We start from the raw sequence: 27,736 nt of genomic DNA on the forward strand, positions 1-27,736 counted from the left end.
ATGGATTATCTTCGGAAACAGAAGTACATCCTCCAGCTCTTTGTTCGTGTGCATCAGCCCAACATGTACACAGAACTGAAGACCATTGGTGACAACTACGACGTCGAAGCTAATCTTAACAAATACCAGGTATATTATCTCACAAGAAGCAAACATCAGTTTCAAAACCACAAATCCACTTCCTACTAAACAATTCAGTTCACCTAGATAGGATAATAATATAAATAATTAATTCTAAATTCTTTCCAAAGTTTCAACAATGCTTTACCAACATGCCTTGAATAATTTCGAAACCTATCTTTAGCTTATCCCGGAATCCAGCGGAAATCGAACCTCGGATGCATTAGCATGAAGCTAGCGGCTAAGCCACTCCGCTAATCTCTCCCCAATAATTTACAAGCGGCACTGGTGTAATATTTTACTTGCTTCCAAGTATCTCCTCTTAATCATTAACAAACGATAAATACGAGGATATTTGTTAATATTTGTTAATATATGTGATGAAAATAAAAATCCACAGCCGGTTTCCAATCATTTGACCGGGCCAGGAATGGAATGAATGAAGGCCCATCTTGCTGCGAGGATAGGAATTGTGCCTGCTGCCCAACCTTGTCGCACTCCTCTGGGGCAATGATTAATGAATGACAGATGAAATGAAATGATATTGGAGAGTGTTGCTGGAATGAAGTATGACGGGGAAAACCAGAGTATCCGGAGAAAAACCTGTCCCACCTCCGCTTTGTGCAGCACAAATCTCACATGGAGTGAGCAGGATTTGAACCACGACACCCCGCGCTGCCGCCTGAGCCACGGAGACTGTCTACCGAATAGATGTGATAGGAATATATGCTCTTACAACACACCATGTTTTATGTAGGATACAATATGAAACGACATTTTCTTGGTGGGAAACCTTTCATTATATGCCAACAGAATGTAGGTACGGCAAATACATTTGAGTGAAGGTTGTATAAAAAAACATAATTGGAAGGAATTGAGAACCTTTATTTCCGAACTCATGAAAATTAATTTGAAAATCAGTGTCTTAATAATCGATGTTCTTTTAAGACGCTATCACACTACGCATACTATCGCATAGACTATCTTTTTCTGTCCATGTACATTTTAAATTTTATTGGTGATATGGAACATCACCATATGTTATAATGTGAAATATTTAGTGGGTGTATAAGTAGTTTTAGAAGATAACTACCCAAAATTAATCGTTTTTTTTAACAGGACCCCAGAGTCGTGAAGGACTTTTTAGCCTGCTACAAGAAGGGTCTTTTGCCTCGTGGTGAGATCTTCTCTGTGTTGTGCCACCCACACATGGAACAGGCCATCAAGATGTTCGATCTGTTTTACTCTGCCAGGGATTGGGATACGCTCTTGAAGGTACGGCCTAAAACTAACTACTAAAAATAATATATGGGTAACAATGTGTAATTATCCAAATTAATACCTGAAATTTTTTTACAGACTGCTTGCTGGGCTCGTGACCGTGTGAATGAGGGCCAGTTCGTGTACGCTCTGACTGTAGCTCTACTCCACCGTCAGGACACTCAGAATGTTGTACTGCCACCCATCTATGAGATCTATCCTCATTTCTTCGTAGATGCCGAGACCATCCAAAAGGCTTATGAAGCCCGCATGGAAGGTATGATCCCTAAACCAATATCGGAAGTTTGAAGTAACATAATTATCGATCTGTTATGACTTTCATGTTCGTGCATTAAATCTAGCCTCTTCCACTAGTACTAAACGTAAATCAGTAGGTAGTTAATCACAACTGTAATGTAACATTTACCATTAACGAGTAAGGATAAACAGCACATCACTACAGGGAAGAAATTGAACTTCGCGATTTCTTTAAAATGTTAGAATTTGAAAACTCAATTGCGTACAATAATCCATTATGAATACCTGCCGTTTCAATATACTATAGCTGGTGGTATCACCTAGACGAAGACGGTGGTGATTCCCACCCAAAGGAACACTACGTGGCACACCGTGAATCCTGAACAGAAGCTCACCTACTTCAGCGAGGATGTTGGTCTCAACACCTACTACACCTATTTCCACCTCATGTACCCCTTCTGGTTCACTGCCAAGAACTACGGACTTAACCTGGACCGTTATGGCGAACTCTTCTACTACACTCAGCAACAACTGTTGGCCCGCTACAACCTGGAACGTCTATCAGTTGGTCTGCCCGAAGTTGACATTCTTCTCTTCGACAAACCTATCACTGTAAGTAGTAAACCTTTTTTATTTTTATTTTTTGCTAGGGGCTTTACGTCGCACCGACACAGATAGGTCTTATGGCGACGATGGGATAGGAAAGGCCCAGGAGTTGGAAGGAAGCGGCCGTGGCCTTAATTAAGGTGCAGCCCCAGCATTTGCCTGGTGTGAAAATGGGAAACCACGGAAAACCATTTTCAGGGCTGCCGATAGTGGGATTCGAACCTACTATCTCCCGGATGCAAGCTCACAGCCGCGCGCCTCTACGCGCACGGCCAACTCGCCCGGTAGTAGTAAACCTATTCCACGATTATGTTAAGACGCAAATCGTCTTCCTTTCTTCACAAACATGGAAAAGGCGTAATTTCGTTCATATAAAAGTACTTTGAAAGGTTAGAATTATTTCGTATAAAACGGAATAATATAACATCAACCTCTCTGTCATAACCCGTTTAATTATATTCAACGATAATAACATGGGATTTATATTATAAAATGCTGTTATAAAGAAGTAAGTGTGTTTAGAATTGTTCTACATCTCCAGAAAATAAGCGTATTCTCTGAAATAGGGTCATATATTTAAAATGTCCTATTAGGCGCTACCTTTCATTGACGTGAAATGTAGGGATCCGTGTGAAATCGCTCACACTACATCACAGTTAGATTAATCTAAAAGTGTGCTGATCAATAGCAAACATTCGCTCTATAATAATAATAATAATAATAATAATAATAATAATAATAATAATAATAATAATAATAATAATAATAATAATAATAATAATAATAATAATAATAATAATAATAATATACTTATTATCATAATAATTTCTCTAGAGCCTTAGAGTGTGTGGGTATACTCTCACATATAATGGTTTCCTGACATAAATACGGTATATCCTATTGAACCCATACGTTAAAAGGAAGATAATTCATTTCAATGTCAAAGGAACCCAGAGCAGTAGAACGGGTTTTAAAGGTTTTTTTATAACATAAACAAACAAGTGATTTTATATTTTACCAGTGAATGTTCGCGATATCTGTAGGAAAATATGTCACTTACATACGAAATAAGAGTGTAAACAACATATTTCATTTCAATTAGATAACATCAAGTATTTCATGATACAAAAATAATGGTAAATTTTTCAGGGTATAGATTGATAAAGTTCTGCAAAGTAATGATTACGTATAAAGTTTATAATATTTTGGTTGCAATTGTATTATTATTCTCTCATGTTTTATTGGTATACAGGCATATCTATAAATGTTTAAATTAATTGGATCCACGCTTCCTATTAAATATTCTATATCTTTCCTTGTAAATATGTTTACAGTTAGGTGGATATATTGATTTTCAGACTGGATACTCTTCCACCCTGCGCTACCAGAACGGTCTGGAAGTTCCTATTCGCCCAGATAATGTCGTGTTCCAGGATGAGTCCTACGTTATGATTCAGCAGATCGAAGATATCGAGAGAAGGCTCCGTGAGGCTATCGATTTTGGATACGTGACTTCTGTAAGTACTCTTCTCTAATGGAGATTGTTCAAGAAATCCACTGTTCTTAACTAAAGTAATGCATTACTTGTTAACTTCACAGAGGGATGGCAGTAAGGTGTCCATTTACGAATTCAGAGGCATTGATATCCTGGGAAGCCTTATCGAATCTTTTGGACAGTCCGTCAACTTCCAGTACTACGGCAACCTCTACCATATGCTGAAGGCTCTTGTCTCTCGTGTCGTTGATCCCGTTCACAAGCACAATGTAAGCATTTAACTATTGAAACTAAAATCAGAATAAAACTTTCGTATTTTGACTTTCAATGGACACGCGTTCTTAAATACTGTTTCAATTCTGTTTTACAGGTTGCTCCTGGAACCCTAGAGAACTTTATGACTGTGGTCAGGGATCCTGTTTACTTCCAAGTTTGCAAGTGCATTGATGTTATCTTCCAGAAATACAAGAAGTTCCTGGGCCGCTACACCCGGGATGAGGTATGCATACATTCTAATGTTTGTATTGGATTATTTTAACTTCACAGCAAAGTCATCTCCATGTAATATAGGTAGAATGTCCTTTTTAACATGTCACGTTAAAGGGTTCGATTCCAATTGTAGTAGTAAAGGCTTCTGGTGGTACACTATGCATTAATTCGACAAACTTTTCCCTCTCAGAACCACATTAGAGAAGTCGATTTTGCTTGCGCTTCTTGTTGATCTCTTTCGCCATCAGTGAACCAGAAAAATTTGGTTCTCTTGTCTGAAAAATAGTTAAAGATTCAGTTGGTCAATTTCGCTGGGATTATTATTATTATTATTATTATTATTATTATTATTATTATTATTATTATTATTATTATTATTATTATTATTATTATTATTATTATAGCTAGTTTTGTTATCCTCCAATCCTTATTGTTTCAGCTTTCCTTCCCTGGCGTTAAGATCGAGAGCGTTGATTTCGACAAGCTTGTGACTTATTTCGATAACTTCGACATCGATCTAATGAACGCCATCAACGTGAACAACATTGAGGAAGCTCAGAGACTCAGGATCTATGCCCGTCAGCAGCGCCTGACCTACAAGCCCTTCACCTACAAGGTTGTTGTCAACTCTGACAAGGAAACCAACGTGATGGTCCGGGTGTTCCTTGGACCCAAGTACGACATCACTGGTCAGGAAATCGATCTCGACACTAGGAGGAGATATATGATTGAGCTCGACAGATTCCCATACAAGAGTGAGTTTTATTTAAAAACATGGATGTGACAATGTACTAAAATTCCAGTAGATTAAGTACAATTTAATTCAGTGATACTAAAGATGCTCCTTCCATTTTCAGTTGTCTCTGGCAAGAACGAAATCGTACGTAACTCCCATGACTCCACGGTGATCGCCAAGGACCACAACACATACATGGAGCTGATGACCAAGGTTGAATTTGGTCTCCGGGGCAAGACTGTGCTCATTGATGAGGTATGTACATAATATCTGTTAAGTCATCAGCCCGGAGGCTATTGATTGCGTACCAGGCAATTAGAAATCAGTTTGCAGTCGATTGATAGCCGTTGATAGCCTACATTCGAACATTTTCCTCTGAATCGTCACTCAGCGTGGATCATACTAGAAGTAACTTCCTACCCGTTCAGCCATAAATGAGAAGGAACTTCAGTGGAATATATAGGTTTCTCTGGTCTGTAACCGGAGAGAGATTGAAAAATACTGCACAAATAAGGAAACAGAAAGGGGCATTATACATAATTTAAGAGAGTTAAATTATTTCTGAAAAAACGTAAAGGTACTTTTTAATGATTTATTTTTATTAAATGGTAGAATACGACACACTTACGAATTACAATGCAAATGTAACTATATACACTTACTTCTCGTATCTTTTTGGGACCATTTATTCACGAACAATATTACACACCCGTTAGAAATAGTTGTAGCTAGCGTTAACGGGATTCATCTGAATTAATCTTTTCCCTGAATCATCATCTTCAAACTTGAGATGCAATTAGACAAGGCTCTGGAATGAGTTATATGGATTATATTAAATATAAACAATATTAATTTTAAAACATCTTTCAATTTTCACTCTGATAATAACTATAAAACGCTAAAACAGTAAGTAATTTCCGAGGAGCAATGAGTGATTGATACCGTTACTGCCTTTGTATGTGCGACGTTCAAGTTAAAAGTGTCGTTCCACTTCCCGTAATGCATCACAGCAAGTTTTCTTATGTTTTATCTCATGCATTTTTGTAAATAATAAAACAAGATCTCTTGTCTTCCTTCTAAGGCGTAGACTTAAAATACTTCAAAAGCTTATTAAGTTATTCTCTAAAGTAATGTTACAACTATTACTTAGTGGAAGGTTTTGTGCTTACTGAAGAAAATAAGCAACGACAATAAATTCATGGTTACTGTTTCGAATATGGATTAGTGGGCAAAATAAATATTCATTTGTAGGAAGGGGAGTTAGGGATTGGAATAACTTACCAAGGGACATGTTCAATTTGGAATCATTTAAGATTTTTTATTTAGCGTATGGCAACACATTGGAATAGACAACAATATATAAATCATATACTAAAATAACTAGGACCTTATTACTTATAGACATGAAACAGAGTATACAATGACAGTATATGCACTTATATAGTGAGAGTCAATTTGTCTATCCAATTAACAGCATTTGGAGTCAACAATAGAAAGTCCTTCAGATCTCCCGAGTATGTCATAATACTACACTGCTGCACAATGTGTTGGGTGGGGAGTCGCTCCACAAACACAAGATGGATCAGAAATTTTGTTCCATTTGTAGAGGAAGTCATTATATACTCCATGGTTTGTACGAATCCTGTTGGCAGTTTTCCACGTACTTCGAGGCAGATCAAAACCACCTGGTTTAGTTTGGATATTTAAAACAGTTATAATGTCTGGTGGTGCATGTTGGATCCATTTTTTTTCCAATGATCATTTGTATTGTATCCTGTACTGAAAAGTTCAACAGCAGATTTAATTTCTGGATGTCTGGATTTTAACCTGCCAGATATTGCGCTTGGAATGTAGTCATGAATTGGAAGGTCTGGGTGATCCAATATTTTCTTATATTCACGTAAAAATGTATTCTGTCTTCTCAGTTCAGATGGATGAATATGCCTTAAAGTTGGGAGCCGAAATGTTGGTGTAGTTTTTAGACAACCTGTGATTTTACGCATTGAAGTATTGAGCTGGATGTCGAGTTTACTGGTATGGTTGCTGTTTAGCCAAACTGGTGGACAATATTCTGCTGTACTGTAGACTAGTCCCAGTGCAGAGAAACGAAGTGTTGCAGCTGTTGATGCCCATATAGTACCACACAGCTTTCGAAGGATGTTGTTCCTGGAACGGATATTGGCTGTTGTATTATACAGGTGTTGTCGATAATTTAGGGATCTGTCAAGTGTGACACTCAAATACTTTGGAGTAGGATTATATTTAAATATATTTTCATTAAAATAGATTTTTAGTTGTCGATTTGCTTGTTATGAAGATGAAAACATGAAGATTCTGTTTCACTTGGGCTTGGTGTGAGTCGCCACTTGTGGTAATACTGCCATAGGACAGAAAGATCGTCTGTCAATATCCTTTCAGTTTCCTCTATGCATTTTCTACTCATGCCAATGGCTAGATCATCTGCATAAGCAAATTTCCTGCTTACAGTAGGAGGGATGTCTGCAATATATAGATTGAAAAGGATTGCTGCGAGTACAGAGCCCTGTGGAAGACCATTTTTCAAAGTTCTTTGCTTACTGATTTCCTTGCCCAGGATAACTTGGAAATATCTATCACCTAGCATGTTATCTATTAAGTGGGCTAGGGTTCTGCAGGGGATCACTCTTAAGAATTTTAAAAGTAGGCCCTCTCTCCATACTGTGTCATATGCTGCTGTCAAATCAATAAATACTACAGACGTCTTCATACCATCTTCAAAGCCTGCCTCGATATAAGTTGTAAGACTGAGGACTTGATCTGTACAGCTCCCCCCTGTTCGGAAACCAGCTTGTTCATGTGGGATATGATCCATAATTTTGCTGTTAATTCGGTTTAGAATCAATCTTTCCAGTAGTTTATAGCAAAGCACTGAGGAGAGCTATACGGCGATAGTTTTCTGCCTTATTTGTTTCCTTTCCTGGTTTAGGAATTGCTATTATTTTTGTTTCCTTTAGCTCTTTAGGAATGCGACCAGTGTTCAGGACATCACTAAAGATCCTTGCTAACCATAGTTTGGCATATGGACCAGTATTCAGTAGGAATTCATTATGTATACCATCATACCCACAGGCTTTCCCAGCTTTTATGCTTTTAAGTGCTGTACTAACGTCCGTAGGAATTACCTCCTCAATACCCTATACGTGTCCCCTGGGTGGTGCTAAGCGAGCAACAGTAACTCACTGGCGTCCAAACTATCAACAGTTGATGATCTCCTGGCCATAATGCACATGGATAATCATTTAAGTAAAGGATAGGGAAACAACAGATAGGGAATCTGCCACCTCGGCGACTTCCCTAAATGCAGATCAGTAGTGATTGACTGAGTGATTCGAATCCTAAAAAATATGTGCAGAAATTTTAAAATAATAAATCACGTCCTTTTCTTACGTATTCCGCGTAAAACTAAATTACCGAGACTACAGTCATGATAAACTGAAACTATCCAAGTTACAATAACTCCACCAAGACGACCGATGTGCAGCCAGAGGCTTGTACTGTAGCTATTGGACTTTACGTAGAGCCCGTGACAGCATTCGCAGTCGTATTACTTGACATCCATTCCGAACATTATTTCTTGACATAAAAAAGACAAAGACAAAGTCATCTTCGTACAGGCCATGAAGGCCCTTGGAAGAGTGGAAGGTAAAGGCTTCCACCATTGTCAACCGCGGCACGTGATGAGGGAGATTGGTTAGCTCTACGCCTGGCCGCCTTTGCCCACAGGAATTAACCTGGTACTCATTTTTGTGTAGGCTGAGTGAATCTCAGGGCCACGTGCACCTCCGGAAGTGGAAATCTCGTTTCTTAATTTTTTTGACTTCCAGACGGGGATTCGAACCCACGTCCTTCCGGGCGAACTCAGCACGCCTTTACCGCCTCGGCCAGGCAGCCCCTATTTCTTGACATAGATGAGAAAAGAGAAAAAGAAAAATTCGCAGGTAAATGTCTTAAACTCCGTGGGTTTTAGAAAGATATTTAACTAAGGAAGAGAGAGTAATGTATGCGTAACTTGCGGGATTAAATTGACTTCTTACCTTCGTTCGTTTCTTAAAATTGGTAGTTATGGTCAAATACTTCTAGGTAATAAACACACAGTGTACATCTGAACATTCATAGGTGAAACTGAAACTCTTTGGAAAACACAATTTACTGTTTCAGATTGTGAACCAGTGTGGATTCCCTGAGCGCCTACTGCTTCCCAGGGGTAACAAGAACGGTCTGCCCTTGACCTTCTTTGTCATGGTGACTCCTTACGATGGTCCCATGACTCAACTGCCCACCGCCTACGTGAGCTGCGGTGTTGGCTACAATAACATGTACCCAGACATGAAACCCATGGTGATAATGTCATCAACTACTGAATATAATAAGACTGATCTGACCACTGACACTTTATTTTGTCCTGCTATCAATAAAAACTCTCATATAAATACAAGAGTATTTATTTTCTATCAGTCCCTTCCTGTCTAAAATGTACAGAAGATTTGAAAGTTGTGAATGACAGTGATTTTGTTGTAAATACCCATAACCAGTGCGTGGGTGGGTGTTTTTTTATAATGAGAAGAAATAAGGTGGCGGCACTCACCCAAACGTCTTCGTAAACTGAATCTCACATTTTGTTCATATCTGCAGATGTACTGTCTTCTTCTTTCTAAATCTATTGATTTTACTAATGATCCGTTGGTTAGTAGCACTATTATCTGCCGTCCTCGGTATCCCGGGTTCAATTCCCGGTACTGCCAGAAATTTAAGACTGGTAGGAGGGCTGGTATGTGGTTCAAATGATACATGCGACGCAAAGCAAATTGTAAAAAAAAATGGTACATGCAGCTCACCTCCATTGAGGATGTCCCTGAAAAGAGCTGCACCACTCCAGAATGAGGACACGAGTTAAGTCCGGCTCCACGGCTAAATGGTTAGTGTTCTGGCCTTTAGTCCAGAGGGTCCCTGGGTCGATTCCAGGCTTGGTAAGGGATTTTAATATTCATCGGTTAATTCCGGTGGCTCGGGGGAATGGGTGTGTGTGTGTGTGTGTGTGTGTGTGTGTGTGTGTGTGTGTGTGTGTGTGTGTGTGTGTGTGTGTTTCATCATTAGAATTCACCACACGCAGGTCCTCTTCAGAGGCCATACGTCATTACCGTTATTTACTACTGGCAAGATCTGAAGAAACTCTCACTTCTCTTTGATTTCAGGTCCTAAACTTGTAAAAATTGGAAGAAGACATTTCTCTGAGTTAAATGTCCAACAATTGCGCTCCTCATGGTCAGAATTGTTTTCCTCTTGAGCTTAAAGAAATCTACAGGTACATGTGATGTTTTCTTCACATTCACTTGATTCACTGTTCGCAGGTTCAGGAGAAACTTCAAAAGAATCGTCATGCAAAATAATTAGCCATTTTATTCATTTCACTTTTGTAACTTGTAGAACACGCGCATATCTTGTTCCTACGAAATAGCTACGGACTCGCCGGTCTCGGTATCAAAAAAAAATAACTGTTTTATGCTTATCAAACTATTAAAAAACAACGAAATCAGTGAAATTTATATTAACCCCAAATTACCTATGACGGTTAGGTATTACTTGTTATTTGCTGCTATGCTGGTATTAACGGCACTTGGTGCAATAGGTATTCTTTAGATTGCCCTTGACAAAAACAGTTCGTTTGCAAAAGGGTGAGAAAACATACCCCTACTCTATTTTATTCCAGTAGCCAAAAATATGTAAGAATAAGAAAGAGGAAGGCGAAGATCAATCAGTCACTAATGATCTGCATTTAGGGCAGTCGCCCAGGTGGCAGATTCCCTATCTGTTGTTTTCCTAGCCTCTTCTTAAATGAATAAACGTTAGCAAAGACATCGGAAAGTTATTGTACTCCCTAACTCCCCGTCCTATAAACGACTATTTGCCCCAATTTGTCCTCTTGAATAGCAACTTTATCTTCATATTGTGATCTTTCCTACTTTTGAAGACAGTACTCAAACTTATTCGTCTACTAATGTCATTCCATGCCACTTCTCCACTGACAGCTCAGAACATACCACTTAGTCGAGCAGCTCATCTCCTTTCTCCCAAGTCTTCCCAGCCAAAACTTCGCAAAATTTCGTAACGCTACTCTTTTGTCGGAAATCACACAGAACAAATCGAGCTGCTTTTCTTTGGATATTTTCCAGTTCTCGAAATCAAGTAACCTAATCCTGGTTAGGATCCCATACAGTGGAACCATACTCTAGTTAGGGTCTTACCAGAGACTTATATGCCCTCTCCTTTACATCCTTACTACAACCCCTAAATATCCTCATAACCATGTGCAGAGATCTGTACCCTTTATTTACAACCATATTTATGTGATTACCTCAATGAAGATCTTTCCCTATGTTAACACCTAGATACTTACAATGATCCTCAAAAGGAACATTCACCCCATCAAAGTAGTAATTAAAACTGAGGGGACTTTTCCTATTTCTGAAACTCACAGCCTGACTTTTAACCCCGTTTATCATCATACTATTGCCTACTGTTTATCTCACAACATTATTGAGGTCATTTTGCAGTTGCTCACAATCTTGTAACTTATTTATTACTCTGTACAGAACAACCTCATTTCCAAAAGTCCTTAGCTCTCATTCCACTGCTTTACACGTATCATTGATATGTATAAGAAAACATCAAGGTCCAATAATACGGCCTTGAGAAATTCCTCTCTTAACTATTACAGGGACAGGTAAACCTTCACCTACTATAATTCTCTAAGTTCTATTTTCTAGAAACGTAGCCACCCATTCAGTCACTCCTTGTTCTAGTAGTCCAGTTGCACTCATCTTTTCCAGTATTCACATCCCCTCGTCAGGACCATTCGCTCATATGGCTGGTCAAAATGCTCTTTCTACCCTTTGTTTTCTATTTCGGTATTTCGTTACTCGTTTTACGCTCCACTTACCAATTTTAAGGTTTTCCGAGACGCCTAGAAGCTGACATATTTTCCTGCTGGAGTTCCTTTAGGTGCCGGTAAATCTACCGGCGCAAAGTTGATACATTAGGGCACCATTAAACACCACCGAGCTGAGCCGGGATTGAACTCGCTAACTAGAGCTCTACTGTGTGCATTATTCAGCCACGCTATTTCAATATCTGTGATACGGAAACTGAGAGTGGAAGCATAAAAGAGAAAAATGTTTTCGTTCATGGTCGCCATCCATTCGTAAGAAGATTGCACAAGAATAAAAACAAGGAGAAGCAAAATAAGTAGAAGAAAAGAAGAAGACGGAAATCCTTTGCTACGGATTTTTATGTCCACGGAGCAAACAGAATCTAATAAATCAGTAGTTCTCAAACTGTGGTACGCATACCTCTAGGGGTACGCATAACACTTTACGTGGGGCACGCGAGCAGCCTTCACGAAAAAAAAAAAAAAAATGGAGAACAATTGAAATATCGAAATAAATATGAATAAATATAAATAATTGTATATGGATCCATGCTTTGCTTGAAAGTTTTACTGGGCTACGACACATCACAAAACTGTGTCGCGCCATGCAGGCTCACTAATCCCATTGAAATTTTGATGGTTCGCAATATTTTAATTCCAGAATTAAGACAGAATATTTTACATCCTTTTGCCATTGATACTTTCACGGTCTGTAATTATAGACATGATACTGTATCGGCTTTTGGGCTTATGCCATGTCAAGAAAATAAGGTGTAATTCTTTACGTTTCGCAGAGAACTGTGCTCTCCGTCATCAGAAGAAAATCTCGACTGTCTACGAGAAAGGCTTCTTAAACAATGACCTTTTGAAATTTAGTCGTTATAATAGAAGAAGAAATGGTACGTTCATTCGTCACCAGATGGCTCCCCGAACGCGGCACAGCGCTACCGTTTGAAGCGGAAGGTGACCGAACCATCAAATTTTCACCATATGACATAAGGCCAAAAGCCTATGCAGTATTATTTTACATCCTTTTTTACTAATTTGATACGGAGTCTTCTAAAATAAGAACCTTGTGTGAAACTTTCATACAAACAGGGCATCCTGTATTATATTATTATCATTGTATTACCCTTCATACTCTTCCATTTCTTGTGATGTGTTATACAAAGCATTTAATTTCACATTCCCGTCTTATTTACGATGTGTATGTAAAATAAGGGTGTATAATCAATTAAAATACCTTAATAATTAGCCAGATATTAAACCTCATATTTAGAGTTTTTTTCGAGGTGGGTACATTGAACTTTTAGCCATGAGTGAGGGGTAAAATCTCATAATAGTTTGAGAACCTCTGTGGTAAGTAAGATAACAGAAGAGTAAATAATGACAAAATATTAGAATAAAGGTACAGTTACTAGATCGAACTGTAACAGAATAGCGAGCGGGCAGGGACGCTGAGATGTGAAAACCGGGCGGAGACCAGTGACCTATGCTGGCATCCTCTGCGCGTCTCGTTGACACGGACATAGATAATGCGTAGACTTGGCGCAGTTCACAGCGATTACATATTTAGTCATGATTTTACTTTATGGTGAAGTTTGATCGGAGTGTTAGTAAAGCTGCTGCTGACATGTACGCTGAAGAGTTTTCACTAAGAAGGGCTCCATGCCGTAGGATTACAGGCGAAGTTCAGAGAATAGTCAACGTGGGAAAAGCAATGCCCATCAATAAGCATTTTGGGCCCAAGCGTGCTTGTCGTGTACAGGGAACGTATATTAGAACTAGTTGACGAGGATCCAAGTACCAGTCGGCACCAAATCGCGGCAATGGTAGAAGAGTCCCATTGAAATATCCTAAAACCATTAAGGGCAGACCTACATCAGTAACATTTGCAGGGTGTTCACCATCTGTCAGAGGGAGATTAGCCTTCTGCAATCGGGTCCATCGTCGACCTGCATATTTCGTCCATCACGTTTGTTCACAGACGAGGCCTCTTTTATGAAGAGAAGGTTCTTCAATTTTCATTAAACGCACGTAGATTCGGCGAATAATCCCCATCCTGTGTAACGTTCCCATCACAAGGCATTATCATTTGAGCTGTCATATTACCTCAAAGACTAACGGACGTGTTCTACCAATACCAAAACCAATAGTTTCTGGAAGACACACTCCCACCGCTACCAGAGAATTTTCTTCTCAGCACCGGACGGTACACAAGGTTCCACCATTATGAAGCTTTATGGATGGCACTTATTTGCAACAATGTATTAGGTATTCAAGCTCCATTTGCTAGCCGGCGAGAAGATCCTGGGGGGCACGTGAAATGTAAGGTCTGTCACAGAGCAATGGAGACCCTCAATGGGCTACGAGGTAGTGTGTTTTCAGCTTCTCACGGCAGCAGTCAAAGCAGAGACTTTCTGAGCCGAGTTCAAAAGATTATTTTTTCGAAGTAGCCGGGCACGTATTATAGCCAATGGTGGACATTTCGATAGCCTGGTGAAACAAAGTTGCACGTTGATGATCTTTCGTGTTTGTCATTTTCTACGAAGTTCGCTAACCCCAATAACTCTCCTGCCTCTTTAATGTATTATCCCTCATGTTTTCTAATAATAATAATCGGAGGCACTACCTTCATCCGCCAAACGTTCGTCAAATATATGGAATTTCTGTTCGCATTACGCCTCACTCTTAAAAAAGAGCATCTCTACTGTGAACCGGTCCGAATCATATCGTCTGACGATCTTCCGACACCGGTTATTTCTCGTTACGTCAACAGCTTACCTCATACGCATCTGGAAGTCTGTACCACGTTCTACGTCATTTTGGAATATGATTGGATTACTCAGCTATTCTAGGACCTTCATCTGGGGGTATATAAACGCCAATTCTCCCTAGTCTTGTCGGCATTATCTACTAGGTAGCCCACCCCTCCCCTTCAGGGAGGGGAATGTAAATTTTTGATGATATTAATAAGCAATGAATTTCATGCTGACCCATACTGAAATGCAATTGCAAGTAGGAAAGCAAATGTTAAATATTTTCTTCTATTCAATACTTTTATTATGTAAGAATTATATTCATTCAGTTCAGGACAAGTTTCTGCCTCTGAAGACCATCCTCAGGCGAACTTCATAATTAAACAAGGCATATAACCATTGCTAAAGGACTGTATACAAATTAAAATTAACAATAACAATTAAAATTAACATATATTAATATAATAGACATATTTGGTTGAAACATTTTAAACACGTTGTTTTACGTCGCACCGACACAGATAACTCTTATGATGACGATGGGATAAGGAAGACCTAGGAGTGGGAAGGAAGTGGCCATGGCCTTAATTAAGGTACAGTCCCAGCATTTGCCTGGTATGAAAATGGGGAAAACACGGAAAACCATCTTCAGGGCTACCGACAGTAGGGTTCGAACCCACTATCTCCCGGATGCAAGCTCACAGTTGCGCGCCCCTAGCCGTACGGCCAACTCCGTCGGTAAACATTTTAAAACTGCGCTCCTGAACATATGGTACAAAATCACATAATAAATTTTAAGCCTAGAACATGTTCATATTATTCAAGTGGAGTGAGAATTTCATTTCAAATCTAACAAAATATTTAAAAATGTACTTCTTGAGATTATCACTTAACAATTTTAGAGTTCATCAAGAGATATGCACTTACTTGTATAGGAGATGTGAAACATTTGAAATGACTTTTCTGAACATATGGTACAGGTTCGCGTAACAAATGTTGAATCTTGGTGCATGTTCATGCTGTCCAAATTTAAATCTTAAATTCTATAACTGAAAGCTCCAGGAAGCACAACCTTTCATATTTTGACTGAAATGATGCGAACTTTTCACTCCATTTGGATAAAATATTGAGGCAGAAACTAGTCCCAAAATGAATTCATGTAATTCTTACATAATAAATGTGTTGAATAGGTGGGACCATTTAGAATTTGCTTTCCTTCTTGATGATAGTCTTGTCAATCTTAGTTCGTTCGGGGAGCAGTAGCACTGAAACTACTAACAGCCACAAACCAAACGTGTTACAAGTTACGAAGTTAAGCGTAAGACGAACTTCACTTTGGTAAGCCTACTTTGGAACTTTTGAGTTCCTTACACCTTTTGAGGCTTGTTAAGACTTATTCTACACTTAACAGTTGTGGGTGTAAATACAATCTTTCTTTATGGAAATTCGCAAAATTAAACCTGGAATTGGATACCTCGATGATAAGCTCTTCCTCAACCAGAGAAAAAATATGTTTTTGGTACTGAATTGTGCAGTATAGAGAACTACCTTATTGTTTGGTGTTACTTATTCCAAACGACATTTCCATTGAATGAGATCATTTAATCATTATGTTGTGCACAGTTACAGATTGTTGTAAAAGCTATTAAATAGGGGTTGGTTTCCAAATAATAGTGCCCTACTTCTTAGAGAGTGTCATATTCTGAAACCTGTAATTGTCATTTAGCTTACTGGAGATACTGACGTTGGATATATATGAATGTTTCCCATAATTGATGTAATCAGGATAAGTTCTATGTGATCTGTGTTGTTAAATCTTTATATGTTTAAAGATATTTCCCTATTGTTAGAATTCGTTCATCTTAGTGCAGGATGAGTGGTCGGAGAAAATTTCTGATCTAATTATGCTGCTTCGGATTATATTCCCAACCTTTAAGAACATTTTCTACTCAACGTTGTATTACTTTTGATATTCTCTTTTGATTGACTTCGCATTATGTTGCCAGATGATATCCCCGAAGTAAACTCTGTGCTGAAAAAACAAAGGGATTCTGTATTTTATGACTTCTCTGGCAATACACCTGTTTTCAGCTTACTTGTAAATTCCCTAGTGTGGTTCCCACTTTTCCATATAATACCGGACCTGGAATCTTTTTTCACGTTAATATACCACTTTCGGCTACGTCTACCTTCCTGGCTTTTCCTCGAATCCCTCTAGGATTCCCAGCCTGTTTGAATGGGTAGACTAATTTCGAGGATATGTTTATTTTTATAGAAATAGGTGTGAAATTCTGAGTGACTAGGTTCGAACATTTTCCCTTCATCCGATTAGAATTCTCAATGCAATTTATTTACTTTGTAACAGGTGAGATAGGCCTCAGCTACCGTGACACATATTCTCTGAAATAGTTCTATCTAGACAGTCTGCCTACCAATTTTGACATTTCGATTGTGCTGCTATCTAACCATGAATGCGGAATTCTACTGAAGCGGACACAATGACTGAGTTACCTTTATCGGATGACTCTGAGTGCACCACCAGAGGTCTTTAGTATGCCAATAACACAATGACACTGAGTACCAAGATTTTTGACCGTCCTTCAGAAATTGGCTACCTAAGACGGTATCGAACCCGAACACTTCTGATCACGAATCGGACAATCCACCACCCATCCACCGAAGCAACTCTAATAATAGTAGTATCATTGGAAAAGACAAGTAACTTTAATTTGATTTAATTTCATTTTGTTGTGGAATGCTTCATTGTACATTTGCTTGAATGCATTCCAATGGTCAGTGTTAATCATAGACATTTCATTTCACGGATTAACATTCCTTTCGCATATCACGTTCCGTTTATAGTGTTTTATGCATAAGGTCACACGTTCATTGCACTGTTTTCTGTTAAGCGGAGATAAAGAAGCATGATACTGTATGTGAGTTGTTATTTATAGCGGGAATATGTCCTTGGACGTACAACAGCAAGGCACAGCATACTCGCGGTATGCACTGCATATGGGTAGTAAGCACACACAGCCATCATCTTAAAATTCACCATACATAAATCACAATTTCCTCGAGATCGGTGAAAACTACAGACACGCGACAAATCAATCCCCTTGCCGAGATCTATTAACAGTAAAGTTGTATTTCCGTAAATAATTCATCCTCCACCCTGTATGTACTGTCTTCGTGTTGCTACACTGTGGGATAAATTACACGTACATTATAAATCTTAGACAGAGTAACTATTAACGTGAACGTTTCCTATGTCCGACTCGTTGGCTGAATGGTCAGCGTACTGGCCTTCGGTTCAGAGGGTGCCGGGTTCGATTTCCGGGGATTTTAACCTTCATTGGTTAATTCCAGTGGCTCGAGGGCTGGGTGTTTGTACTGTCCCCAACATCCCTGCAACTCACACACCACACATAACAATGTCCTCCACCACAATAACACGCAGTTATCTACAAATGGCAGATGCCGCCCACTCTCATCGGAGGGTCTGCCTTACAAGGGCTGCACTCGGCTAGAAATAGCCCCACGAAATTATTATTATTATTATTATTATTATTATTATTATTATTATTATTATTATTAACGTTTCATATTATTTAACATTATATGCACGACATGGACCGTGTTAGGAGACAGACCGAAACTCTACGAGCTCATCCAGGAAAAATATATTAATAGTGCAAGTCGTCATCCAAAGAGTGAGAACTAATAGCGGAAAGTGAATTCATTGTTAATACTAATACTAATGTAGCCGAAAGTAGAGGGCGGTAGCTTGGTAAGATTGAGTGTAATATATTGTATTGTGTTTTCGACAAATTCTGTGAATTTTCTACTTCTTCCAGTGTTAATGAATCTTTTGTGGTTCCTTTTTTTTTTGTGACAATTTATATCACATTAGCTCTTAACATGGAATTTTATACTTCTTTTAATGAAAAATCGCGTCATTGAAGTCGTTTATGAGTTACACTCCAACAATAGGTTATGTGAACGACTTCAGGTTAGGTTGGGTAAATAGACAATTGTTTTTTGATTAATTTTCCTGACAGTTCATTGTACAGACTATATAGACAACGTTCCTTATTCTGAAAACATATCCAAATCCGGGAATTCTAATTCTGGACTAGTAGAGAAGCTGTAAAATCTATGTCCTCACTCGTCAGCTGTACCAAACAGCAAAGCTCATCTAGAAAAACATCGTATTAATATTGTAAATCGTCATCCAAAGAGAAAGCAATTAATAGCGGAAAGTGAATTCAGTGTTAATACCAATACTAATGTAGATGAACGTCGTTATATTGATGGTACACTTGAAGATTACAGTAAAGATTTTTGCAGTTGGGAAAACTAGTTTCCAACTGAATTAGATGATGAAAATGTTCATAAATTCTATCGTACTTTTTGTCATTTTTTCCTTCGGAATTACATACATTACTGGTACTAAACATCCATCAGCTAGATTTTATTCCTCTAGGATGAAAAGGTAATTTGTTCAAACTCAGTGGTCATATTAAACATCTTATCCCAAGAGGGCGACCAAGAGGGACAGATTAAAAATCAAATACGAATATAATTACTACATTACATAGTTCTACTATTATAATTAAAGGAGAAAAGCAATCCATAACATCTTTAATAATACCTTCTTGTAAAATAGATAATAACGTCCTTCGGTCATACTTCTCCACTTTTCTTTCTTTCTTCGTGATGAATTCCCTTATAAACTGTGTGACGTTATGTTATTAGACTTGGAAGAGACAGTCAATTCCAAGTAAAGATGAACCTCAGAAATCGATAAGAGGTATCTCAGTTGACACGGCTAGTGGTCCATATTATGTATTGATGAGGACGATCAAGAACGGCACAGCATCCAAGTTTATTGCAATGATAGGTAACCGAATGCTGCGGTCTGGGATTGTACCACCTGTATTTCAACTCGCTCTAACCGTCCTTATTCATAATGAAGGGATCCTTCTCTACCCACTAATTGGAGATCAGTAAGCATCACGTCTATCATCAGACGAGTAATCGAAATAGTACTTAACCAACACCTCCGGTATTATGATTATGGCACCGTTAATCCTCACCAACGTGGCTCTTCCACCTCCACGGGCATTCAAATTAATAGAAGTGTGCTGAATGCTGTTTAAAAGACTGCCGAGCAAAATAAGGAAAATTTTACCTGGTACTCCTGGATATTCGGAAAGCCTTCCACAATGTAGGTAAATTTGCATCTGTGCAGAACACTTGATTCCCGAGTTCCCAGTAAACTAGCTAATCTCTTATTAATAATTCTACAGTAATTGAAACACGCCGAAGCAAAACAAGACCCAGCCTCCTAAAACGTGATGTCTTGCAAGGCTCTCCATTATACGTAGACAAGCTAGACACCGATTTCATCTTGGAAAACTAATGTAAACCATCCCTTTCTGATGAATATGCTCCATCAGAATTCAACCGCAAAGTGTTTCGCGGATGATAAAATTATAGTAGAAAAATCTACAATCTACAATCGGCTGCAGAATTAATCAGATAAGCATTACGACGATTTCATAAGATAGGCCTTGCTGTTAATATTTCAAAGTCTATTTACTTATCCATCAAAGAAGGAAAAACTTCCCTGTGGATTTACTTTTCTCTGAAAATAATATCATCCGATCGCAATTTCCTGGTGAAAACATACACTACCTTGGGATTAACATTCATGATGAAATTGTATTTAATGGTCATGAAATACTGGATAACTTACGTGGTAAGGTTAACACCCTAACTAATTCTCCTCTTGTGCAGGCTAATCAGAAGTTCGTTGTTCTCAATTTTTCTATTTCACCAACACTGATTTATCCTTTACAAATTATTCACCTTAATAAGATCTCACATTTCTTAATCATACTGATATACACTGACTGACAGAGGAAATGCTACACCAAGGAGGAGTGGTTCGAAAGGGATGAAAGTTGGGGAAAAAACAGAGACGGCACGGACGAATAATTGATGTTTATTTCAAACCGATATGCAGGTTACACAATGCGCACGGCATCGACTCAGTAGGATGTAGGACCACCGCGAGCGGCGATGCACGCAGAAACACGTCGAGGTACAGAGTCAATAAGAGTGCGGATGGTGTCCTGAGGGATGGTTCTCCATTCTCTGTCAACCATTTGCCACAGTTGGTCGTCCGTACGAGGCTGGGGCAGAGTTTGCAAACGGCGTCCAATGAGATCCCACACTTGTTCGATTGGTGAGAGATACGGAGAGTACGCTGGCCACGGAAGCATCTGTACACCTCGTAGAGCCTGTTGGGAGATGCGAGCAGTGTGTGGGCGGGCATTATCCTGCTGAAACATGAAACAGAGCATTGGGCAGCCCCTGAAGGTACGGGAGTGCCACCGGCCGCAGCACATGCTGCACGTAGCGGTGGGCATTTAACGTGCCTTGAATACGCACTAGAGGTGACGTGGAATCATACGCAATAGCGCCCCAAACCATGATGCCGCGTTGTCTAGCGGTAGGGCGCTCCACAGTTACTGCCGGATTTGACCTTTCTCCACGCCGACGCCACACTCGTCTGCGGTGACTATCACTGACAGAACAGAAGCGTGACTCATCGGAGAACACGACGTTCCGCCATTCCCTCATCCAAGTCGCTCTAGCCCGGCACCATGCCAGGCGTGGACGTCTATGCTGTGGAGTCAATGGTAGTCTTCTGAGCGGACGCCGGGAGTGCAGACCTTCTTCAACCAATCGACGGGAAATTGTTCTGGTCGATATTGGAACAGCCAGGGTGTCTTGCACATGCTGAAGAATGGCGGTTGACGTGGCGTGCGGGGCTGCCACCGCTTGGCGGCGGATGCGCCGATCCTCGCGTGCTGACGTCACTCGGGCTGCGCCTGGACCCCTCGCACGTGCCACATGTCCCTGCGCCAACCATCTTCGCCACAGGCGCTGCACCGTGGACACATCCCTATGGGTATCGGCTGCGATTTGACGAAGCGACCAACCTGCCCTTCTCAGCCCGATCACCATACCCCTCGTAAAGTCGTCTGTCTGCTGGAAATGCCTCCGTTGACGGCGGCCTGGCATTCTTAGCTATACACGTGTCCTGTGGCACACGACAACACGTTCTACAATGACTGTCGGCTGAGAAATCACGGTACGAAGTGGGTCATTCGCCAACGCCGTGTCCCATTTATCGTTCGCTACGTGCGCAGCACAGCGGCGCATTTCACATCATGAGCATACCTCAGTGACGTCAGTCTACCCTGCAATTGGCATAAAGTTCTGACCACTCCTTCTTGGTGTTGCATTTGCTCTGTCAGTCAGTGTAATTTTGGTAAGTTCCATCAATCTGATTCTGCAGTTGAGTACGGATAACCCGGACCACATGCTGTACACTGACAGGAAGTACAAAGGTCTCGGTCTTTCCTGTGCCTCATGGGAAGCTAAATTACAACATATCAACACCTGTACAATTTTGAAGTGTGCCAAAAACCCGTATATAAGTCTTACAAGAGACTTCGAATAAGAAACTCTCACTTGCTTGAAGGCTCTAAATATTTCATTTAGCGAAAAATTCTGAGACTGTAAGACTCTGTTACGAGATGACAGGAAGCTGCAATATCACTTAAGGGAGAAAAAGTATCATCAGTTGTGCAGACTTATTCGTGGTAATGTAGAGGCGTAGAGTTGTTCAGCAAAAATAGCCTGCAAGTAAATGAATACGAGATCATCGCGGACTTCCCTGCTCCGAATGGCGAAATGCCATCAAGAGAATGCTGCAGTTTCCACTCTGCGTTCCCTGCTTGGAAGGTCCCAGAACAACACCCCCTGCCGTCGTGTACCAGTCGACACAATCAAATTCGGAGTATGGTGGCAGGGCATCTTGGTTTATAAACAGCTGCATGGACTGGCCACCGAGGGAAGTAATAGGCGCATTAACAGGATTGCTTTCAAACCATCATGCAAGAGCGAAGTGATCATTGCTCTTACCATTCGTTTTGAGTCACACAGCGGTCAGCCTGAGGAAGTAGACGCTGAAAAGAACTCCATTTACGAACCAACCATCAAATATTATCCGGAATATTATGATCTTCGAGATATATTATAAGACTTATGACTGCAGCGCGGAGAACGGTACCGAAACTCCTACACCAGGTTTTGATGAGTCAAGGTTTGGACTAGGAACTATTAAATTCAATTGCTCACACTTCCTTAGAGGATCTATTTTTATTCTGAGCAACCATCTTTATAGCCTGTAATAATTTAAGCTAATATTACGAATGTTATTCATTTTTTAAAGTATATTACTTGTTATAGAATATACTTTGTCGTATAGCAGACCTCAAATGAGGGAAGTTTAAATAAATAAATAAATAAATAAATAAATAAATAAATAAATAAATAAATAAATAAATAAATAAATAAATAAATAAATAAATCGTTAGATAGATAAATAAAAAAATAAAAAAATAAATATATAAATAAGTAAATAAAATAATGAAATAAATAAATGACGGCAGGCCAGATGGGACGGCAGCAGCGTTTCGCAGAACACACGACCTGTACAAGAAAAAGGCCATTTCAATGCAAGCTAAACTCATACATTACAACACGGTCATTAAATCCGAATGCCTCCATGGAAGTGAATACCCCGAGTTACTGGAAAGGCTGGTCTGAAAGAAGCTGAGAAGTTTGAAAGAAAGATCCTTCAAAAGATCAAGAAGCAACGACTCAAGTTATGTGGCCACCTATTTAGAATGAATGACAAGCGATTCCCTAAGATAATTTTTACCATACTCGGTGGTGGACTTCACGCATGCGATAAGTAATTCAAGGAGGACAGGAAGGATCTGAAACAAAATTTGGACTAAATCGTGAAGAAATTATTAACAGAACAAAGTGCCGACACCAGATCAATAACTTCAAAGGCTTTCGTGAGGAATAATAATAATAATAAGAAGAAGAAGAAGAAGAAGAAGAAGAAGAAGAAGAAGAACAGCAGAACAGCGGGTGGACAGCAGAAAAGAGACATGCTGCCATAGAGAGAATGCAACGAGAGTGGACTGTAAAGAAGGCACTTAACAATGTGTAAATGTTGCTTATTGTGGTATTTAATGGCCATAAACGTCTAGTAATAATAATAATTATTATAATAATTATAATAAATAAATAAATAAATAAATAAATAAATAAAGGAATGACAAACAAACAAATAAATCAATAAAACTTATGAAATGTCTCAGTGTCTTGAATTCAAACAGCTGGATTTTTTCGTTATTAAGATCCGCACAGCTGTAATTCAACCAGGGAGATGAATGGACGTGAATTGCTGATTTTGGGCTAAGAGTGTAGGCGTGTTACCAAGTATCGGAGAAGCAATTGATAATAGTGGTGTCTATAGGGATGTGGCATTGTATGATTAAAGTGATGTACATCTAAAATATCAACATATAATGTAACGAATGTGTTGCTAACATCCGCGGTGGCGACGATTTTGTTAGTGGCCGGTGGCGTTGAATTAAACCCGATCCTGGACTATCTTGGAAGAATATCAGGGAGCTTAAAGAAGTCACAAAGAACGGAAGCTACGTAGTCAAAAATGGGGGAATTACTAATAGAATGTAGTAAAGAGTTAAAGGATACGAAGTGCTATTGCAAATAAATCAAAGCAAGTAATCCCCGTACATGCCATGAAGGCCCTTGGAGGGGCGAAAACTAAAGTCTTCCACTATCCGTAAACTCGACACTTGGTAGAGTAGAGTATTTAGCTCTACACCCGGCCACCTTTGTCCCACGAATTAACCAGCTACTTACTTTTGGTGTAAGCTGAGTGAAACTCAGGGCCGTGCACATCCGGATGCGGAAATCTCGTTTCTTAAATATTTCGAACTCTTGACGGGGAATTGAACCCATGTCCTACCGGTTCAACGGAACACAACTTTACCGCCTCGGCCAGATAACCTCTATACGCAGAACTATTATAACGGAAATTACATCGAGGTAATCTTGACTCAAAGTAAGTCCGAATTAGACAGTATGAGAAAAAAGTAACTAAAAAAAGTCGATGAATAAGCTTGAACTAAAGTAACGCACAAGAATCGCGGAAAATGTTTGAATAAATATATGTTCCAGAAGAATCAGTTAGGTCTAAGTTAAATTATTATCTGACAAATGCAGATCGAACCTCGTTTATCAGCTAGAAAGTGAAAGTTGACAATGACATGGCTTTTAGTATAGGGAAGAAGACCGCTAAATATGTGGAAGGTTGCAAGACTAAAGGCCCTTACAATCTTGGAAAATATGAGGCACCTGAAAGGGACTCAAACGTGAATTATGTTTATAACAGAGCAAGAGTTAGATGAAGTGAAAGTCATGAGGCTTTCACTTAGGTAAAGTGCGGAGCTCAGGTCTGAAGGCATATATCTGCAAAAATAGATTCGTGGGAAATACGTGGAACAGAATTAGGCCCACCAAACAACTGCAGGGTATGGAAGATGATACTAATATGTTAACAGCGAGAGGGAAGATCAGTGCCATAGCAGACAGGCTAGCGAGTAGTGAAGAGACTGGGGTTTCTGCTGCTGAGGTAGGCCAGGAGCAAAGCCAAGCAGCCAGGAGCGAGAACTTCAGAAAATTAATATTCCAAGTTTGCTGTGGACTTTGATGAAGTAGTCTGGGTTGAGATACAGCTGTCAAAGTAACTGAAGGAGCGTGAGAATTTATCATAGACTTCTTTTGTAACCCTTCAGAAAGATCTAATTTGCGCTGAGAAGTTTCTATGATGACCGTTAGAACTGGGAGATTTAAGGGAAGTGTGGGTGAGCGAATCCGATGGAAGCAGTACACAAAATGCTATCAGAGAAAATAAGTACAGATCATAAAGTTGTAAAAGGAATAGAGTGAAATTATTAGGAACGTCTGCCGTAGATGAACTGAACATTTCGAAACATTAGTGATAGTGGGAAAAATTCTTACGTGGTAGATTCATGAGGGAGTACTATCGACCAAGTTTTATCTTTTAAAGAGGTACTGAACTAAGTACTTAAGGGTAAAGAGCTGAGGTGAACTAGTTTCCGAAGGATGAATAAAACCAAAAGGGAAAAAAAAGGTAACCAACGAATTGAATATAAAAATACGTAATGTATAAATGAATAGAACATACATGAACTTAGGGATTATTTTAGGAGGGGAAAACCGTTGAAGTTTAGAAGATTAAAAAGTGATAGAGAATGGAAACATCCATTATACCATTATATCACAAGAATAGTGTAAAGATGAATAGTAAGAGAAGGTAGTAAAATGATCGTAAAGTGAGAAGGTACAACAGTTTTTTGTAAAAAGGAGAAATCGAAAATGATAAGGGAAAAAACAATAAGTGGGAAATGAGGGAACAGAAGTGCTAAGGATATGATGCTTTACGAAAAGGTAAGATTAAAATGATGTATGAGAACTGGTAGAATAAATAGATACACTTTCTAATAAGTTGTATGTTGTGAAGAACACAAAATTAATGGCATCTGGAACAGAATAAACAAAATTTGTCAAGAGAACAGAACAGTAGCGATAAGAAACAATAAGTGTATATAGTATTATATTAGAGTAGAACGCAGCCCGGAAGGCGGTTTCGTTGCGCAGAGAGAGACAGAAGTATGAGGTGCGGTGATGCCAATGTGGCTACTCATAACAGCATGTATGTGTAAACATTTTTTCATCCAGTTATATCTTTAATTCCAAAGCGATGACCTATAATTTTTTGGGCTTAAAAGTTTCCTGAAAGTCCAAGTTAATTTTTAACATCAAACCCCGAGAAAGTGTTGAGGGTAATTTTCGAGATATTAAAGAATTTTAAATGGAAGTTGAGAGAAATGAAGGCGAAGTGCAGAGAGCATAACAACATGAATGTGTAAACATTGTTTCATCCAGTTATGTCTTGAATTCCAAAGCGATGACCTATATGTTTTGTGGGCTTAAACGTTTCGTGAAAATCCAAATTAATTTTTAACATCAAACCCCGAGAAAGTGTTGAGTGAAATTTTTGAGATATTAAAGAAGTTAAATGGAAGTTGAGAGAAATGAAGGCGAAGTGCAAAGAGCATAACAGCATGAATGTGTAAACATTTTTTCTTCCAGTTATATCTTGAATTCCAAAGCGATGACCTATGTTTTATGTGGACTTAAACGTTTTCTAAAAGTCCAAATTATTTTTTAATATCAAACCCCGCGAAGGTGTTGAGGAAAATTTTCGAGATATTAAGGAAGGTAAATGGATGGTCCAGTTTCAATGCCGTAGGATATTCGCCATTTTTATACATATCAAATATTGTTGTACGCAGAACATTTTTATTGAAATCATCGAGGACCGTCACTGGCTTCTTCCTCTAAGGGTTCTTCTCTGGCGACCTGAACACCGCATTATTTTTATTTCCGAAGCTTGTTTTATCCTCTGTACTGTTTGCAGGCCGATACCACATGCGAGTGCTGTCTGCTTTTGAAGCGTGGCAACATGGCGTTCCTCACCTTCTCCGCCTATGAACGCCTGCTGCTGCATGCTTAATAAATACAAATACACTTTAAATACTATTTTTCTCGCCTGTCGACGAAATACTTGTCTTTTTGCTCTTCCTGGATCTATTGTACACATGCAAATAGTTCCTTAAATTCGTTGATTATGATATTCACAAATAAAACTCTAAACATTCACTCGTGACCCGCACAAACAGGCACCTCTTACTGAAATGATTATATTGGCTCAGCGGAAAACACGTCATACTACAAAGCGCGCGAATGTTACTGCGCAACCCTCTTAAAGGCTTCCATTGGAAGGGGCAATATGAGCATAGCGTTAATAACAAAGATAGAGAAGACCATTCTGCTCTAACTAGATGTTTCAATAAACGATGATGAAGTACTTTTGGTAATGAAAAACGAAAGATGGTCCTATTTTGGAAAGAAGGGATAATTTGTCCCATATACGAATGAAGTGAAGAGAGGTAAAGCATGAACAATTATAGGGGCCTTACTTTGTTAGGCACGGTTAC

The 27,736-nt window shown here is 39.2% G+C and overlaps 1 protein-coding gene across 1 annotated transcript; it reads left to right on the forward strand.

Annotated features, from left to right (window-relative positions):
* LOC136866746 (hexamerin-like) lies at window positions 1-27,252 on the forward strand. Its single transcript, XM_068226832.1, has 11 exons — window positions 1-129; window positions 1,240-1,395; window positions 1,480-1,683; window positions 1,963-2,250; window positions 3,579-3,761; window positions 3,844-4,008; window positions 4,110-4,238; window positions 4,668-4,983; window positions 5,086-5,219; window positions 9,162-9,341; window positions 27,157-27,252. The coding sequence occupies exons 1-11, from the start codon at window positions 1-3 to the stop codon at window positions 27,250-27,252; spliced, it is 1,980 nt and encodes a 659-aa protein (XP_068082933.1).
* The last annotated feature ends 484 nt before the right edge of the window (window positions 27,253-27,736 follow it).

Source organism: Anabrus simplex, chromosome 3 (assembly GCF_040414725.1).
Source record: "Anabrus simplex isolate iqAnaSimp1 chromosome 3, ASM4041472v1, whole genome shotgun sequence".
Taxonomy (NCBI): Eukaryota; Metazoa; Arthropoda; class Insecta; order Orthoptera; family Tettigoniidae; genus Anabrus; species Anabrus simplex.